The following is a 20,133-nucleotide window of genomic DNA, read 5'->3' as shown; positions in this document are numbered from 1 at the left end:
GACTTTATTCTCAAAATATTACGACTTTATTCTCAAAATATTACGACTTTATTCTCAAAATATTATTACTTTATTCTCAAAATATTATTACTTTATTCTCAAAATATTACGACTTTATTCTCAAAATATTACGACTTTATTCTCAAAATATTACGACTTTATTCTCAAAATATTACGACTTTATTCTCGTAATTTTACGACTTTATTCTCATATTATTATGACTTTATTCTCGTAATTTCCATTTTTTTTTGTCTTAGTTTGGCCCTAATACTCCGTTGTACATTTTAGCCTCGATACAGTGAATAAAAACATGAATTACGAGGTTTGCAAAGCCGACGTTGCTTTTCACGGGAGCACGTTGGTAATGCATTTGAAGGGAAATCACGTCGGAATGTTGAACGAAACGGACTCGCCTTGGTGAGATATGAAGCCTATTCTAGTACGCTACATCACGATACAATATGATATCGCGATATCCAAAATTTTGCGATATATTGCGATGTTATGATTTTTTTTTCATTATGCACTTGGAGAAAAAAAGTTGAAATGTCGAGAAAAAAGTCAAAATTTCGACTATTCACGAAATTTCGACTTTATTCTTGAAATTGTATTTCAACATTATTCTCGACATTTCGGCTTTTTTCTCGAACTGCACAATAAAAGTTGAAATGTTGAAAGAAAAGTCAAAATTTCGTGAAAGAAGTTGAAATGTTGAGAAAAAAAAGTCAAAATGTTGAGAAAAAAGTAAAAATTTCATGAAAAAAGTTGAAATGTTGAGAAAAATGTTGAAGTACAATTTCGAGAAAAAAGGCGAAATTTCGACTTAATTCTTGAAATTGTATTTCAACAATAATCTCAAAATTTCGGCTTTTTTCTCGAAGTGCACAATAAAAAAAAAATCTTCCCCTCTCAAATATTTTTTCTCGTGCATGGCCCTGGTATTCTTTCATAGAAATTTGATTGAAGTGTAATGAGATTTTTTGACAAAAAATGAGACATTTTAACTAGAAATAAGACAAATATTCCTGGTAAGATTTAGAGTTTTTGCAGTGTGGTCTCCGGGCCGTCACCCATCATGCCTCTGGTGTCGTTACCCATCATGCCTCTGGGCCGCGGCGGCCTCAGCTCTCATCATCTCTCCGTCCGCTGCACTGATTTCCTCTTCTCTTTTCTCTTCTGTGTTTTTTCCAGGGATGCACGACGGGTCCGCACAACAAGGAGAAGCCGCCGGAGCCGGTGAAGCCCGACGTGACGTCGTCGGGGGAGAGGAAGGAATCCAACGACCAGAAACCAAAGTTTGATGAGTTCATCATCTCCGCTCCCAAACCGCAGGAGGCCATCGTCAGACCCAGGTCGGTTCTTTAATCATACGAGCAGCGTCGCAGGAACCACAGAGTTCTGTCGTAACGACTTTTACTTTGTGAGAAAGCAGCCGAGCTGTTTCCGTTCAGCAGCAGCAGCAAAGCTCAACGGGGAAAACTCTGGATTCTGGTTTATTATCAGGTCTCTGAACGAGGGCCGAGTCTGGTCCAGAGAGGAATTATTATTATTATTATTATTATTAGGGCCGAGCACTGACGGTGCGAAGGCCCTATTGTATCTGTAGGAATTGTTTTTCTCGTTTTTCTTCTTCCGACGAAATTAGGTCCTTTTTTCCCCCTAAACGTCCCCCAAAAGTCACCAAATTTTGCACCAATCCAGGCCTGGTGATAAATGTGATATTTAATGGTTTGCATTAATGGGCGTGGCCTAACGGCTCAACAGCGCCCCCTAGAAAACTTTGTGCCTCAAGGCGGTCATTTTGAATTAATTGTGTAATTTTGGCGCAATTTATGCCATTTCTTCTAAATACTAAATGATTAATACATATAAAACAAAGGGATAATACACATAGACATGTACCTATGGACATGTGTATGTATATGTGTGTATGTATATATACACCTAAAATTATTTCCAGATTCAAAAAAATGTTTTGTATAACACCGACGAATTACACCTGTACTGGGAATTGAAAGGACCAATAAACTAAAGTAAAGAGCAGCCTGGTGGTTGAACTTTGACCTTGTTCCTGCAGCGCTGACGAGCCGCTGGTGCGGCTGCAGCAGAAAGTGTCGGCGTCTCTGAAGACGGCGCTGGAGAAGCTGAAGCTGACGGATCCTGCAGCCGAGGACAAAGGTGAACCAGAACTCACCTGTTTTACTCTTCAATATGTCCAGATTCTAATGTATTCTAATTAAAATAAAGAAAAAAACATCAAAACACATATTTCAGTTACATGTTGGAAAAGCAGTGGGAGGAAGTATAAATTTAATTAATCCCACCCTCTTTCCACAACTAAACATTAATTATAAGTGTATTTATTTTTTATACTATACACTAATTTGTATAAATATATACTATTTTTACAAAAATAACCTGTTTTAATACAAGATGTAATCTCTATCATAAATACAATATAACTATGATATAAATATAATACGTATATCTAAGTATATAAACATACAGAGACAAGATGACAGAATACTAGTACACACAGCTGGAGATCTTTAAACACAGTCAAGTGTTTCTTGAACATCATGTGAACATCATTACTTGAAAAGGGAAGGATTTGGACTCAGGATTTCACTCACTTGAGTTTTTTATTGACCAGTTCACAGTAGTTGTAGATGTTGGTAGTTAATTCGTTAGTTAGATAGATAGGTCATTAGGTAGTTCGTCTTCACTTTTATACCACAAATAAACCATTTCTTTATATTTCTTCTTCAATTGTTTTATGTTTGTACATTCTTTTAACTCCAAATTCAAACCATTCCACAGTTTAATTCCACATTTGTTGTACGCACAAATAAAGATTTGAAGTTTAGGTTTCCCCTTAAATTCTAACCCCCTTCCCTCCCAATGAATAATTCTGAATGTTATCCAGTAGTAGGGCTGTGCGATTAATCGATTTTAAATCTAAATCGGATTTATTAATCACAATCTATGTTAAAAAAAGGAAAATCGGAAAATGGATTTTCCTTTTTTGCAGCTGGCTGCATTACAGACAGAGCTCGTCATCTTTGTTTGGTCAAGAAAATGGTAAATGTCACTTTACTAAACTCAAGGAGGATTTACAGGATCTTTCAATTGCACTTCATTCCCAATAGGGAAATTCGTTTGCTATTTTTCTTTAAAAATAAAGATAAAATATTTGAAACAATTTATTCCATTGTCTTTTGTAGTTTTACCAAAAAAATCAAAATCAAAAATCGGGTTTTCAGAGAAAAAAATCGGGATTTTATTTTTGTCCAAAATCGTCCAGCCCTATCTACGACGATTTGAAATGATTTTTTGCTTTAAACATTACTTAATCCATGAGTTTTAATACTTTAGACTGTAAGAATAGTGAGTTAGTGTGATCTCAATTTCCAGCCTTATGAATGTATCGTTTTTATATAGGTGTGTCGTGTGCGTATATATATATATATATATATATATATCTACTACTACTATATCTATCATATCTCGATGTCAAAGGCCTCACTTTGTTTCTCTCTCTTCTAGAGGACGACAGCGACGAGGTCAAAGTTGGAACGTGCTGTAAAAACGGAGGCTGTACTAAAGTAAGTGAAGCTGTCGCTGTCGCTTACAGAAATATCTTTAGATAAAAGATTAAAAACCAGACTGTCATCGCGTGAAGACAGAGAGAACCGTCTTCCCCAGATGTTGAGGCGATGGAGGGGAACTGTAACTGTATCCGAGCAGAAACCCGGATCAGAACATAAACTGAGCTAAATTAGCACCGGCGTGTTCAGCAGCTGCTCTCAGCTCATTTGCATAATTGCATTTAAACAGATTTTCCCCGACAGCCGTGACGTCGTCTCCTGGGCCGGTTTGTGTTAGGAGTCACAGATCTGCAGGATTTGATGCTTGAAATGTCAAAGTGTCGGCAGAAACGAGTTACCTGGAACTTCCAGGAGCTTCGGATGACGCCGTTAAATCAGGGAATCTGGGGATGAAAAGCTGCACGGATGGTTGACATTTGCACCTACGGAGAATCACCAGAGTCCTGTTTCCCCTGTTAAAGAAAGAGAGGATTTAAAGTCTGTCTAGGTACGAAAACCAGCTCCGTTAGGAATATTCACAGGGATGAAAACCGTCAGAATAAGAGCTTTAGTGTTTTAGAGGCAACTCTCACAACGTATACGTTTCAGAAACTTATCAAACTGATCAGTATTAAACTGATCACCTCCTTTATTTATATTTATATATATATATATATATATATATATATATATATATATATATGAGTTGCAGAAAATCTTAAAATTGAATAATTTGGTGTCACTTGATGCTTTTAAGGTTTCCTGCACTGCAAAAACTCAAATTCTTACCAGGAATATTTGTCTTATTTCTAGTTAAAATGTCTAATTTTTAGTCAGAAAATTTCATTACACTTAAAACAAGAGTCATTACCAGAAAAATAACTTGTTATTTGACAATTTTCACCTGTTTCAAGTAAATTTTCACTTGAAATAAGTAGAAAAATCTGCCAGTGGGACAAGATTTATCTTTTCATTACAAGCAAAAAAATCTTGTTCCACTGGCAGATTTTTCTACTTATTTCAAGTGAAAATCTACTTGAAACAGGTGAAAATTGTTGTTTTTTCCAGTGATGACTCTTGTTTTAAGTATAATAAGATTTCCTTGACTAAAAATTAGACATTTTAACTAGAAATAAGACAAATATTCTTGTTAAGATGTTGAGTTTTTGCAGTGTGAAAGACTTTGCAGGTTCAACTGCCTGTAGAAGCTTCGACTGCTGATTTTGTCTGTGATCTGTACTTATGATTTGTTTTTAACTGTTCTGTTATTACTCGTTTGTGCAACTTTGTGTTTGTGCTGCTTTCTGTCTTGGCCAGGACTCTCTTGTAAAAGAGATTTTTAATCTCAACAAGACTTTTTTTCCTGGTTAAATAAAGGTTATAATAATAATTACGGAAGAGTATTAGGGCAGGAGAAAAATAGAAATAATATTTTAGAGGAGGAAGATTTTTTTTTTTCATTATGCACTTTTCTTTTTTCCTTTTTTTCTTTTTTCCTTTTTTAATCTCAACATTTCGACTTTTTTTCTCCACATTTCAACTTTTTTCTCCACATTTCGACATTTTTCTCAACATTTCGACTTTTTTCTCCACATTTCGACTTTTTTCTCCACATTTCAACTTTTTTTCTCCACATTTCGACTTTTTTCTCCACATTTCAACTTTTTTTCTCCACATTTCGACTTTTTTCTCCACATTTCAACTTTTTTTCTCCACATTTCGACTTTTTTCTCCACATTTCAACTTTTTTTCTCCACATTTCAACTTTTTTTCTCCACATTTCAACTTTTTTCTCCACATTTCAACTTTTTTTCTCAACATTTCGACTTTTTTTCTCAACATTTCGACTTTTTTCTCCACATTTCAACTTTTTTCTCAACATTTCAACTTTTTTTCTCCACATTTCAACTTTTTTCTCGACATTTCGACTTTTTTTCTCGACATTTCGACTTTTTTTCTCCACATTTCAACTTTTTTCTCCACATTTCGACTTTTTTTCTCCACATTTCGACTTTTTTTCTCGACATTTCAACTTTTTTCTCGACATTTCGACTTTTTTCTCCACATTTCGACTTTTTTCTCCACATTTCGACTTTTTTCTCCATATTTTGACTTTTTTTCTCCACATTTCGACTATGCACTTTGAGAAAAAAGTCTAAGGGGTAAATCCACAAAGAACAGATTGCGCCCGCAAATAGCGCTGTGAATTGCGCTGCATTTGCGCCCGCAATTTGCCCCGCTTTAAGGTCCTATTCACAAAAGATTTTGCTCTAATGATATACCGGAGCAAACACGCCCATAAAGTTTTGCGTCTGAGTGCAATTTGCACTTGTCTGAGCGGAGCTGTTTCCAGTGTTCTCCGTATTTCAGCACACAGATTGGTCCATAATGAAAACTGCAGAGAGCACAATAGCCTCAACTTTCACGTATTTGTCCAAATCCCATGCAGTATATATCTAAATTGAGTATTCCAAAACGAATAATGCAAGTTACAGATCACGTCATTGGCCCCCCAGAATACAGCTCTCTGCTCTGTGCGCTCTGTGCGCTCTGAATTTGGGCACAACATAGGTCTGGGTAATGTACTCGCAAATATCCAGTGTAACAGTCTTTGTGAGGAAATATCTATTCTTCTCTTTGCCACCTCCAAAACAGACAAACAGTTGTTGCGTCTCTCTCATAGAAGGTGAAGGCTCCTAAACCCGAATCGCGCAAACCCGAAGCGCATGATGAGATGAGGTCTCTCCTCCTCCTCCATTTGCACAAATTGATTAAACCAAAACAAACTAAGCAAACGTAATTCATTTGGTAGATAGAGTCCAGTTACTACAGAATAGCCTACAGTTCAGTTGGCCTAACGTTACACTCAAAGTGTCGGGTCTGACACATCCACATCATTAATTATGCAGCATTAGGCTGCGAGAGTGCGGATGGGTTTTATTATAATTTTCATTCACCGGCTAGTTTGCAAAATAGCCGTTTTTCTACATTAACCGTATACATACTAACAACCATTATTCATTGCATTATTACATATGTGGGAAGTTATTACAACATTGAAAGTTGAAGATTTTCACTTCCCCACAAACGTAATAAATCTCTGCAAACGTAATAGTTATTACATTTGTGGGAAATCGCGTGTTACGTTATAGTAGGCAGGACTATTACGTTTGTGGGAAATGTATTACATTTGCTGGATTATTACATTAAAAGCTGCATATTTTTATTACGTTTGTGGTTTATTATGTTTGCGGGCAATATTACATTGGCGGGCGTTACAAGGCTGTGCGCATTTACGCACAAGGCACAGCACCAGTAACTTCATTAACACTGGATCGGGATCAGATCAGGATCTAATGGTAATTCATGTTCTTTGTTTTGCTACACACACCTACAGGTCAGCTGTTAAACACACACATTCTAGATGTATATGTTTATATGGTGGAATTGTTTGTAATAAAGCAGCCCCTTATGTATGGATGAATCCTGAACTCCGTCCTGTTATTTTTATTTTTAAATCCGATAAGTCCACAACCCCACTTGATCTGATTGTCTACAGTCATGTCTGACTATAGATTTCACCCTTAATATCATTCAGTATCACACAGCCTTGAATGTCATTGAAGAGAGAGAGAAACAGAGAGATGGGGAGTGAGTAGTGAGTTTGCGCGCAGTTTTAATACACGCTTCTGAAACACGGTATTTGCTCCACTATTTTTGCGTGTGGCAAATAGCTCTGGCCTTTGTGAATAAGACGCTTTTTGCAATGAGGCTTATTTGCATAGAAAGGGGGCAATTTTGCGCCGAATGTATGGATATTACCTAATTTACATGCATGCAAATGACACCGGCGCAGACTGCCACTATTTGCTTGGCAGCGCAGTTTGTGGAGCAATTCGCCCTTTGCGGGTGCTTTGTGAATTAGACGCTCTCTTTTTGTCTCATTTGCACCGGTTTAGCGGCCGCAAAAGCCGCGCAATCCTTTTGTGGATTTGGCCCTAAATGTAGAGATTAATGTTGAAATACAATTTCGAGAAAAAAAGTCTAAATGTCTTTCATCTTTATTCTCGAAATTTCAACTTTATTCACAAAATTTCAACTTTTTTCTCCAAGTGCACAATAAAAAAAATCTTCCCCTCTCAAATATTTATTCTCCGGCATGGCACTGATACTCTTCCGTAAAAAATAATAATAATACCGTATTGGCCTGAATATAAGACGGTGTTTTTTGCATTGAAATAAGACTGAAAAAGTGGGGGCCGTCTTACATTCGGGGTCTAGACGTTATACCCATTCACAACGCTAGATGGCGCCAGATATCTTTAAAGTGAATGCTGAACTTAACTCCCCAGGCCAAAGCAAACCCCTGTCACGAAGAAGAAAAATAAAAAATAGTGGTAAGAAAATAAGAGAAGAGATAACAGAAAGTGGAGAAAAGAGGGTGGAAGTTCGGCAGGTTAACCGGCAGCTGAGGAGAAGTTATGATGCAAACTTCAAGATAATGATTTCAAATAGTCAAAATAACATGCTTTTCTCTCGAATATATTTTTATAATCATTTATTTCAGATGTACTGTAATTATTTTCTGTATAAAAATTGAATTTGGTGTTCAAAAGGTCTTTCTTCAAACTTGAGTCTTGAAAAAGAGGGTCGTCTTATAATCGGGGTCGTCTTATATTCGGACAATACGGTAATAATAATAATAAAGTACCTTTTCACACACAGTTTTCCCATTTATCTTTAAGATAATATTGTTTTCTGTTACAGACATTTGAAGGAGCTTCCAGCAACTCGGAGGTTTGCTCGTTCCACGCCGGCTGCCCCATTTTCCACGAAGGGTGAGCTTTTCTGCTGACGTTTAACTTTATTATTAAGAGCACTTTATTTCACCCACACATCATTCTCCGTGGATGTGAAACGGCAGATCTTGAGGAGGAATGATGAGCGTCTGACTAGTTGTTAGTAGTGATGCACCGATTGTTCGGTAACCGAAATTGTTCGGCCGAAAATGGCAAAAAAACACTTTCGGTGTTCGGTGGAATAAGTGGGAAAAAAAACGAACAATTAATAACGGAGTTGTAATATAAGGAAATAGACTGGCCGCTCCTGTAACTGTTGCGCAACACAAACATAAATCGTTGGCCAACCAAAAAGTAACCACATAAGAATTTTACCAACATTCACCAGCAGGTGGAACCAAAACAACATAAATCAATCTATTCTAAGGTGCGTTTAGATGAGGAAATCAAACGTGGAAGAGCGTGGAGTGAAGTGGTGCAAACATGTCAGCAGTGTGGAAGTATTTTAGAGTGGCAAAGAATAATACAAGAATGGCTGTTTGCAATGAATGTTCTGCTCAAATATCTAGAGGGGGCACATCTGCAAAGTCTTTCAGCTACAAGTTTGATTTATCATTTGAAATGATAAAAAACCCTGAGCGCTTTAATGCATTTTTATTGTTTTAAGGCCTATGTTACAATGTTCAGTCAGTTAAGCCAAACGTAAGCTCAAATATGGCAAAAAATTTATTTTCGGTGGCGGTTTTTAATTTATTTATTTTAAGTTATTGTTCTTTGCTGGTATAATGTCTGCTGGAATATTTAAGAAATGCTTGGAAATTAAAAAATTTTCAGTTTTTTATGTTCAACAAATGTTTTCTACCTTGTAATTTTGTAAAAGATGTTTTTCTTTTAAAAGCATGCCTAAATCAAATGTATTTGATTTATGCAATGGTGAAAAAATTGGCAAAATAAATGAAAAACTGCGAAGAACCATGTTCGGTATTGTTCGATATTCGGCCAAGTGTTTATTATTATTTTCGGTTTCAGTTTCGGCCACAAATTTTCATTTCGGTGCATCACTAGTTGCTAGAGCCTGAGCCGGTGCTGACGTCTGTCCTCCGTCTGTCCTCCTGCAGGATGAAATACTGGAGCTGCTGCAAGAGGAAAACCTCCGACTTCAACACCTTTCTGTCCCAGGAAGGCTGTACGAAAGGAGAGCACCTGTGGAAGAAGAAGGACGCGGTAGGTTTAACGGGAGTCCGGGGCCTTGGGCGCCCTCTGGTGGCGGTAGGTTTGACAGGAGTCCGGGGCCTCTGGTGGCGGTAGGTTTGACAGGAGTCCGGGGCCTTGGGCGCCCTCTGGTGGCGGTAGGTTTGACAGGAGTCCGGGGCCTCTGGTGGCGGTAGGTTTGACAGCAGTCCGGGGCCTTGGGCGCCCTCTGGTGGCGGTAGGTTTGACAGGAGTCCGGGGCCTCTGGTGGCGGTAGGTTTGACAGGAGTCCGGGGCCTTGGGCGCCCTCTGGTGGCGGTAGGTTTGACGGGAGTCCGGGCCCTCTGGTGGCGGTAGGTTTGACAGGAGTCCGGGGCCTTGGGCGCCCTCTGGTGGCGGTAGGTTTGACAGGAGTCCGGGGCCTCTGGTGGCGGTAGGTTTGACAGGAGTCCGGGGCCTTGGGCGCCCTCTGGTGGCGGTAGGTTTGACGGGAGTCCGGGCCCTCTGGTGGCGGTAGGTTTGACAGGAGTCCGGGGCCTTGGCCCTCTGGTGGCGGTAGGTTTGACAGGAGTCCGGGGTCTTGGGCGCCCTCTGGTGGCGGTAGGTTTGACAGGAGTCCGGGGCCTCTGGTGGCGGTAGGTTTGACAGGAGTCCGGGGCCTTGGGCGCCCTCTGGTGGCGGTAGGTTTGACGGGAGTCCGGGCCCTCTGGTGGCGGTAGGTTTGACAGGAGTCCGGGGCCTTGGCCCTCTGGTGGCGGTAGGTTTGACAGGAGTCCGGGGTCTTGGGCGCCCTCTGGTGGCGGTAGGTTTGACAGGAGTCCGGGGCCTTGGCCCTCTGGTGGCGGTAGGTTTGACAGCAGTCCGGGGCCTTGGGCGCCCTCTGGTGGCAGTAGGTTTGACAGGAGTCCGGGGTCTTGGGCGCCCTCTGGTGGCAGTAGGTTTGACAGGAGTCCGGGGCCTTGGGCGCCCTCTGGTGGCGGTAGGTTTGACAGGAGTCCGGGGCCTTGGGCGCCCTCTGGTGGCGGTAGGTTTGACAGTAACGGGGCCTTGGGCGCCCTCTGGTGGCGGTAGGTTTGACAGGAGTCCGGGGCCTTGGACGCCCTCTGGTGGCGGTAGGTTTGACAGGAGTCCGGGGCCTTGGATGCCCTCTGGTGGCGGTAGGTTTGACAGGAGTCCGGGGCCTCTGGTTATTCTCTTATTCTCTGGTTACTCTCATTATTCTCGTTATTTTTCCGACAAAATAAGGCCCTTTTTCCCCCTAAACGTGCCCCAAAAGTCATCAAATTTTGCACCAAGTCAGGCCTGGTGATAAATGTGATATTTAATGGTTTGCATTAATGGGCGTGGCCTAACGGCTCAACAGCGCCCCCTAGAAAACTTTGTGCCTCAAGCCCCACAATACGGTTTGATGTACATGCACGAAAATCGGTACACACCTGTATCATGTCACAACTTAAAGAAAAGTATCTTGGTGTCATGGCCGAAACCCAACAGGAAGTCGGCCATTTTTAATTAATTGTGTAATTTTGGCGAAATTTATGCCATTCCTTCGGCAGTTAATACGGCCTGAACCGTAACGTGCACCCAGGTGTGTTATACATCAAAATGTGCGTCTCCATCCTGCGACTACGTGCATTACTTTTCTCAGTCAAAAGTGTTAACGTGGCGACGCTAGACACCAAAAAGCGCCCCCCCCCCTTCATCTGATTGGTCCATATTTGATAGTTCCTACTTTCTGCCATAACTTTTGAATGGTTTGACATAAAGACTCGTGGTGGTGTCATCGGACTTAGTTTTGAGTCCTTCACCTTTTATTGGTGAAAATTGCACGCACGAGGGCCCGTTCATCGCTGCTTGCAGCTTTAATTGTACTTTATTTTTTGACTTTTTTGTATTCTCTTATTAACATGCATGTTGGGAATAAGAATCTTCCTTCCATGTCCCCCCAGGGGAAGGTGCTGGTTCCCTGCCGCTTCGACTGGCACCAGACCGGGACGCAGGTCATCGTCTCCATCTACGCCAAAGCCGCCGTCCCGGAGCTCTGCTACGTGGACGCCAACAGCACCACGGTGAGCCGGCCCGCCGTAACGGCACCACAACGCAGCGTCTGTTACAGGCTAACGTCTGACGTAACGGCACCATGACTCAGCGTCTGTTACAGGCTAACGTCTGCCGTAACGGCACCATGACTCAGCTCTGTTACAGGCTAACGTCTGCCGTAACGGCACCATGACGCAGCGTCTGTTACAGGCTAACGCCCGCCGTAACGGCACCATGATTCAGCGTCTCTCACAGGCTAACGCCCGCCGTAACGGCACCATGATTCAGCGTCTGTTACAGGCTAACGTCTGCCGTAACGGCACCATGATTCAGCGTCTGTTACAGGCTAACGTCTGCCGTAACGGCACCATGACTCAGCTCTGTTACAGGCTAACGTCTGCCGTAACGGCACCATGACTCAGCTCTTTTACAGGCTAACGTCTGCCGTAACGGCACCATGACTCAGCTCTGTTACAGGCTAACGTCTGCCGTAACGGCACCATGACTCAGCGTCTGTTACAGGCTAACGTCTGCCGTAACGGCACCATGACTCAGCGTCTGTTACAGGCTAACGTCTGCCGTAACGGCACCATGACTCAGCGTCTGTTACAGGCTAACGTCTGCCGTAACGCCACCATCATTCAGCGTCTGTTACAGGCTAACGTCTGCCGTAACGGCACCATGACTCAGCGTCTGTTACAGGCTAACGTCTGCCGTAACGGCACCATGATTCAGCGTCTATTACAGGCTAACGTCTGCCGTAACGGCACCATGACTCAGCTCTGTTACAGGCTAACGTCTGCCGTAACGGCACCATGACTCAGCGTCTGTTACAGGCTAACGTCTGCCGTAACGGCACCATGACTCAGCGTCTGTTACAGGCTAACGTCTGCCGTAACGGCACCATGACTCAGCGTCTGTTACAGGCTAACGTCTGCCGTAACGGCACCATGACTCAGCGTCTGTTACAGGCTAACGTCTGGCGTAACGGCACCATGACTCAGCTCTGTTACAGGCTAACGTCTGCCGTAACGCCACCATCATTCAGCGTCTGTTACAGGCTAACGTCTGCCGTAACGGCACCATGACTCAGCGTCTGTTACAGGCTAACGTCTGCCGTAACGGCACCATGATTCAGCGTCTATTACAGGCTAACGTCTGCCGTAACGGCACCATGACTCAGCTCTGTTACAGGCTAACGTCTGCCGTAACGGCACCATGATTCAGCGTCTATTACAGGCTAACGTCTGCCGTAACGGCACCATGATTCAGAGTCTGTTACAGGCTAACGTCTGCCTCTCTCCTGCAGCTCAACATCCACATCATCTTTGAGGGGGAGAAGGAGTTCAAGCAGAGCTTCAGTTTGTGGGGGGTAAGTGGAGAGATTTACTCAAGAAAACGCCTGTTGTTGTTGTTATTTCCTCTTACGAAATATCATTGTGAACGAACCTTTATCACCTGGGGAAAACGAAACGCAACGAAAATGCTGGTCATGTGACGATAACGATAATTAAATATATAATGCAATATTGTCGACGAATAAAAAGAGACTAAAATGTAGATTACAAAATAAAAACTGCTGAAATCTGTCTTCATTTTCGAGAAGATATATATATATATATATATATATATATATATATATATATATATATATATATCTTCTATATATATATATATATATATATATATATATATATATATATATATATATATCTTCTCTGGGGGGGTAGAAGAAGAAGAGACCATCTTTGGACATAGACGTGGAAAAGAAAACCCAATGTGTCGTCGAAAAAGAAAAAGATGGGGAGAAATACAGAAAATAAATATGTTGTAAACTCAAATGAGAGTCTTCTGTATCTGGAATGAATGAATTCTTGAGTCTATAAGTGTCGTGCTCTAGGGCAACATGGCAAAACAAGGAGTCCACACAATGGTCCACTGTTTTAAAGTATATTTATTAATTAAAATAATATCAAAATAATAACCATAACCCAGTGTGAGGTGTGAGGATATCAGTAATCAGTCATGTCTGCAGTGTATGGATGTTTGGAGTGTGCTGGGTGAGTGTTGTGTAAAAGGATGCAAAAATGGGAACTTAAATCACAGTTAGGCCAGGTGGCAGAGGTCCTGCTGCACGAGAGGATAGAGAGAGAGCGAGCCTTTATACTCCACAGGCCCCGCCCACCACAGGCCCCGCCCCCACAGGCCCCGCCCACCACAGGCCCCGCCCACCACAGGTGAGCAGGATTGGTCTGACGGCCAATGAGCGGCCTGCTCCCACTCTGACATCACAGAGGCTGCCGGCTAGCCTACAGTGAGGGGGCAGGGCCGTCACAATAAAGTAACAATAATATAATAAGTTAACCTTGTTTGAATTGTAAAACGAGTTTGGCTAAAACTAGACTAAAAAACTAGACTAAAATGGTCAATTCTGACTAAAAAAACACTAAAATGCTCAGACTTCTAGTCGACTGAAACTTGACACGACTATACTATAGTATATTATACTATAGTATAGTATACTATAGTATAATATACTATAGTATACTATAGTATATTATACTATAGTATACTATATTATATTATACTATAATATACTATATTATACTATAGTATACTATAGTATATTATAATATAGTATACTATAGTATAATATATTATATTATATTATAATATAGTATAGTATACTAGTATAGTATAGTGTGTGTATATATATATATATATATATATATATATATATATATATATATATATATACATACATACATACATACATACATATATATATATATATATATATATATATATATATATATATATATATATATATATATATATATATATATAGTTGTTGTATGTAGTTGTATCAACATCTGCATCTGACTGTTATATTAAAAAAGTACATATTTGCCCATTAACATGTGTAACTTCAATTACACATATTTTTCCCTTAAAAATAAAATAGATTTTATTTTAATTTTTCAAATGCTATCTTATTTTATTTCTTTACCAGCAGTTTGAATTTCCCCTTTTCTTTGTTAATTGTCTCAACACATTTTTATAATAAATGAATATAAACACATCTTAACAATTGAACAGTTTTGCAGTTTTTCTTTCTTCCCCTTAAGGCTGAATTACACTTCTGCGTCAAAACGACGCCGTGTCTACGGCGTGTGGTTTTTGGACACGCAGAGGACACGCCGTCACATGCGCCGTCAGTGACGTGCACCTCCCGAAAATTGTAACTACGCGTCGAGGAGACGCAGACCACACGCAGACCGAGAGGGCTGTGATTGGTTCGTTTGAAAGCGAAGCATTTCCGGTTTCCGGTTTGAATCAGTAGTGAACTTCCAGGGCTTTTTTCTTCGTTTATATGTGATTTTTTTTGTTTTTGTTTTTTGCACAATAGTTGTCCTTATTTCTTTGATTTACTGTGACCGGAAAAAGTCGGATAAACCATTCAGAAAAAGATCGCTAACTAGTGGCCGCGGGGGGTACTGCACCGCGACCAAACGGAGAGACGGAGAAGTCTGAACGATTCGTGACGGCACCACGGGTGCGCCGTGTGCTCTGCGTGTGTGTGACGCAGAAGTATACTCAGCCCTTTAATCTTATGCCCCCACTTTCTGTCGTTCAGTGAGAGAACTGAGCTCTAATTTCTCCTGTCAGGACTTTAAATCTGGGCTGGATGGTGTCAGGTTCTCATGCACATGTGAAGGTGCTCATTGGTGAGCCTGGAAAGATATTTAGTTTTAATTATGTTCATTGTGGAGACGTGTCACTTTCCGATGCTTTTGCGAGCCCGAACAACAGTCCAGCCCACACATCTACATCTACAATCCTTCAGCAGTAACGACGGAGCCCGCAAGCCCGAGCGGCACCGACCTCCCCGGCCGCGGGGACGCGTCAGGATAAATGATCACGCCGCGCTCGCTCGCTCTGGGCGCAGACCCAATTAATCGATCCCTGATCCTGGCGGATCTAAACCTACTCTGTGCAAAATGAAGCATTTACTCTGTAAATACACACCATTTCTCTTACTATTACACGTACAGCTAGCTGAGGGTCTTCTTCTCCTCATTTGGTCGGGAGTTGCTATGCAGTCCCGCGGCCCTCGCGGCCCACACGTACAAAACTGAATTTTTTTTCGCGGCCCACTAGGTGGTATACTATATATAATATAGTATACTAGTATACTAGTATACTATATTATACTACTATAATATAGTATACTAGTATACTATATTATACTAGTATACTATATTATACTAGTATAATATAGTATACTAGTATACTATATTATACTAGTATAATATAGTAATTCAATTCAATTCAATTTTATTTATATAGCGTCTAATACAACAGAGTTGTCTCTAGACGCTTTACAGAGACCCATACCCAGAACATGACCCCCGAGCAGTTATTACATAAACAATGGCAGGTAAAAACTCCCCTAGTGGGAGAAAAACCTTAAGCCAAACAGTGGCAAGGAAAAACTCCCCTTTAGGAGGGAAGAAACCTTGAGCAGGACCTGGATCATCAGGGGGGACCCTCCTGCCGAGGGCCAGACTGGTGGGTCAGTATACTATAGTATACTAGTATACTATAGTATACTAGTATACTATAGTATACTAGTATACTATATTATAGTATACTACTATAATAATTGGATATTGGATCTCCTCACACCTGACCCTCCCTCCCCCGGCGGTATTAATTGTAATCCGTGACTCCCCTTCTCTGGACAGTTTCAAAACCCAACTCAAAACCCACCTTTTCACCCTGGCTTTTCCCCATTAGTATACTAGTATACTATATTATACTAGTATACTATATTATAGTAGTATAATATATTATATTATATATATATATATATATATATATATATATATATATATTATAGTAGTAATATAGTATAATATAGTATAGTATAATATAGTATACTATATTATAGTATACTAGTATACTATATTATAGTATAATATAGTATACTATATTATACTATAATATATTATACTAGTATACTATAGTATACTATAATATAGTATACTAGTATAATATATTATAGTATAATATAGTATACTATATTATACTATATTATAGTATAATATAGTATACTAGTATAATATATTATACTATAATATATTATACTAGTATAATATATTATAGTATAATATAGTATACTAGTATAATATATTATACTATAATATAGTATACTAGTATAATATATTATAGTATAATATAGTATACTATATTATAGTATAATATAGTATACTAGTATACTATATTATAGTATAATATAGTATACTAGTATAATATATTATACTATAATATAGTATACTAGTATAATATATTATAGTATAATATAGTATACTAGTATACTATATTATAGTATACTATCAAATCCAGTTCAGAAGTCGCTGTGGTGTAGAGAGTTTTATTCAGTAGCCGGCGGTGAGCAGACCTACACAGATCAGGTCTGGGTTGGTGTGCCGACCCAGAGTGGCTGGAATCATGACATTTTATACAGTAAGTTCAAAGCACAAAAGGCAGGAATAAACAGGGCTGTAGCTCACTGGAACAGTCTCCCCCACACTTGATTTCAACCACAGGAATGGCTAGTTTCAAAAGTAAACTCAGAGAAGCTGTGTTTCGACATAATATTCTGTTACAATAGTCTATTAGAAAACTACGTTAAAGGAATCCATTCATGTTAATTTTTCAATCTTCATATTATTAGTATTAGTATTTGTTCATATGCACTGAGAAATTTATGTTAATATTTTCAGGTTAATTGATCTATGTAATTCTTTGTATAAATGCTGTATTGTTGATTAATTGTATGATTTAATGTGGACCCCAGGAAGAATAGTCTTCATATTTATGCGGACTAATGGGGATCCAATAAATAATAAATAAATAAATAGATAAAAAACAAGCCAAAGGTGAAAGACAGAAAGCAATTAAAGGGTATTTACAGTCAGATGTGATCTGTGGCCAAATGAGTTGGTATTAACATATCAGTCAGTCAGGAACTTCGTCTTATGGCATTCCCGTGGTTCAAGTCTTTGTTGAAACTAGTTCCAAGGTGTGGCCCCTGTAGGGGGTAGGAAGCTGGAGCTTCAGGTCAGCCACAGTGTCACAATGCCTCATCAGTCGTATATATGAGTAATGTGATGAGTGTAAACTAAGAACCTCCTCCTCCTCCTCTTCCTCCAGGTCATCGACGCCTCCAGGAGTCTGGTGAACATGATGGCGGCGAAGATCGAAGTGACCATGAAGAAGTCTGAGCCGATGTTCTGGTCCCGGCTGGACCTGCCGGCCCCGGCCGCCCCCAAGGAGACGACCAAGGAGGAGGAGGAGGAGTCGAGCAGCGACGACGAGGTCGACTGATCCAAACGCCTCAAACCGTCGTAGCTTCTGTAGCGTCTGTTCACGTCCAGAGTTTCAACCTCCATGTTTATTTTTACTGTTTGATGATAAAAGATGCCCAGGTTTATTTAAAAATATGTTTCACCAGAGGAACCACTTTGATCTGGTTCAGTCCGGTTTGATCTGGTTCAGTCCGGTTTGATCTGGTTCAGTCCGGTTTGATCTGGTTTGATCTGGTTCAGTCCGGTCTGATCTGGTTCAGTCCGGTTTGATCTGGTTCAGACCGGTTTGATCTGGTTCGGTCCGGTTTGATCTGGTTCAGTCCGCTTTGATCTGGTTTGATCTGGTTCAGTCCGGTCTGATCTGGTTCAGTCCGGTTTGATCTGGTTCGGTCCGGTTTGATCTGGTTCAGTCCGGTCTGATCTGGTTCAGTCCGGTTTGATCTGGTTCAGACCGGTTTGATCTGGTTCAGACCGGTCTGATCTGGTTCGGTCCGGTCTGATCTGGTTCGGTCTGATCTGGTTCAGTCCGGTTTGATCTGGTTCGGTCCGGTTTGATCTGGTTCAGTCCGGTCTGATCTGGTTCAGTCCGGTTTGATCTGGTTCAGACCGGTTTGATCTGGTTCAGACCGGTCTGATCTGGTTCGGTCCGGTCTCATCTGGTTCGGTCTGATCTGGTTCGGTCCGGTCTGATCTGGTTCGGTCCGGTCTGATCTGGTTCGGTCCGGTCTGATCTGGTTTGATCCGGTCTGATCTGGTTCGGTCCGGTCTGATCTGGTTCAGTCTGGTCTGATCTGGTTCAGTCCGGTTTGATCTGGTTTGATCCGGTCTGATCTGGTTCGGTCCGGTCTGATCTGGTTCAGTCTGGTTTGATCTGGTTCAGTCTGGTTTGATCTGGTTCAGTCTGGTCTGATCTGGTTCAGTCCGGTTTGATCTGGTTTGATCCGGTCTGATCTGGTTCAGTCCGGTCTGATCTGGTTCAGTCCGGTTTGATCTGGTTCAGTCCGGTTTGATCTGGTTCAGACCGGTCTGATCCGGTTTGATCTGGTTCAGTCCGGTTTGATCTGGTTCAGACCGGTTTGATCTGGTTCAGTCCGGTTTGATCTGGTTCAGTCCGGTTTGATCTGGTTTGATCCGGTCTGATCTGGTTCAGTCCGGTCTGATCTGGTTCAGTCCGGTTTGATCTGGTTCGGTCCGGTTTGATCTGGTTCGGTCCGGTTTGATCTGGTTCGGTCCGGTTTGATCTGGTTCGGTCCGGTTTGATCTGGTTCGGTCCGGTTTGATCTGGTTCAGTCCGGTTTGATCTGGTTCGGTCCGGTTTGATCTGGTTCGGTCCGGTTTGATCTGGTTCGGTCCGGTTTGATCTGGTTCGGTCCGGTTTGATCCGGTTTGATCTGGTTCAGTCCGGTTTGATCCGGTTTGATCTGGTTTTATCTGGTTCAGTCCGGTTTGATCTGGTTCAGTCCGGTTTGATCTGGTTCGGTCCGGTTTGATCTGGTTCAGTCCGGTTTGATCTGGTTCAGTCCGGTTTGATCTGGTTCGGTCCGGTTTGATCTGGTTCGGTCCGGTTTGATCTGGTTCAGTCCGGTTTGATCTGGTTCGGTCCGGTTTGATCTGGTTCGGTCCGGTTTGATCTGGTTCGGTCCGGTTTGATCCGGTTCGGTCCGGTTTGATCCGGTTCGGTCCGGTTTGATCTGGTTCAGTCCGGTTTGATCTGGTTCAGTCCGGTTTGATCTGGTTCAGTCTGGTTTGATCTGGTTCAGTCTGGTTCAGTCTGGTCTGATCTGGTTCGGTCCGGTTTGATCTGGTTCAGTCCGGTTTGATCTGGTTCAGTCCGGTTTGATCTGGTTCGGTCCGGTTTGATCTGGTTCGGTCCGGTTTGATCTGGTTCGGTCCGGTCTGATCTGGTTCAGTCCGGTTTGATCTGGTTCAGTCCGGTTTGATCTGGTTCAGATCGGTTTGATCTGGTTCAGTCCGGTTTGATCTGGTTTGATCTGGTTTGATCTGGTTCGATCCGGTTTGGCCCCATCTGACGACCGTCTTCATCCGTCTCATGTAAAAGTTTGTACTCGTCACACGTGAAACAACGTTTCTTGTTTCCATGGCGACCCCGGGTTCGGACCAAACACTAAAAAACTCAAAAT

At 41.3% G+C, this 20,133-nt stretch overlaps 1 protein-coding gene across 1 annotated transcript in view; it reads left to right on the top strand.

Moving 5' to 3' along the window:
• The window catches only part of chordc1b (cysteine and histidine-rich domain (CHORD) containing 1b), a 28,899-nt gene extending 10,754 nt beyond the window's left edge, over window positions 1–18,145 (top strand). The window contains exons 4-11 of the mRNA XM_061740639.1: window positions 1,193–1,353; window positions 2,079–2,179; window positions 3,548–3,606; window positions 8,356–8,426; window positions 9,506–9,611; window positions 11,528–11,647; window positions 12,928–12,990; window positions 17,838–18,145. Of these exons, the coding sequence (XP_061596623.1) occupies window positions 1,193–1,353; window positions 2,079–2,179; window positions 3,548–3,606; window positions 8,356–8,426; window positions 9,506–9,611; window positions 11,528–11,647; window positions 12,928–12,990; window positions 17,838–18,011 (855 nt within the window). The 3' untranslated portion in view covers window positions 18,012–18,145. The remainder of the gene's footprint in view (window positions 1–1,192; window positions 1,354–2,078; window positions 2,180–3,547; window positions 3,607–8,355; window positions 8,427–9,505; window positions 9,612–11,527; window positions 11,648–12,927; window positions 12,991–17,837) is intronic.
• The last annotated feature ends 1,988 nt before the right edge of the window (window positions 18,146–20,133 follow it).

This window comes from Cololabis saira, chromosome 14 (assembly GCF_033807715.1).
Source record: "Cololabis saira isolate AMF1-May2022 chromosome 14, fColSai1.1, whole genome shotgun sequence".
NCBI lineage: Eukaryota > Metazoa > Chordata > Actinopteri > Beloniformes > Belonidae > Cololabis > Cololabis saira.
Note: the sequence above shows the minus strand (reverse complement) of the source record. Positions and strands in the feature narration are given on the sequence as shown.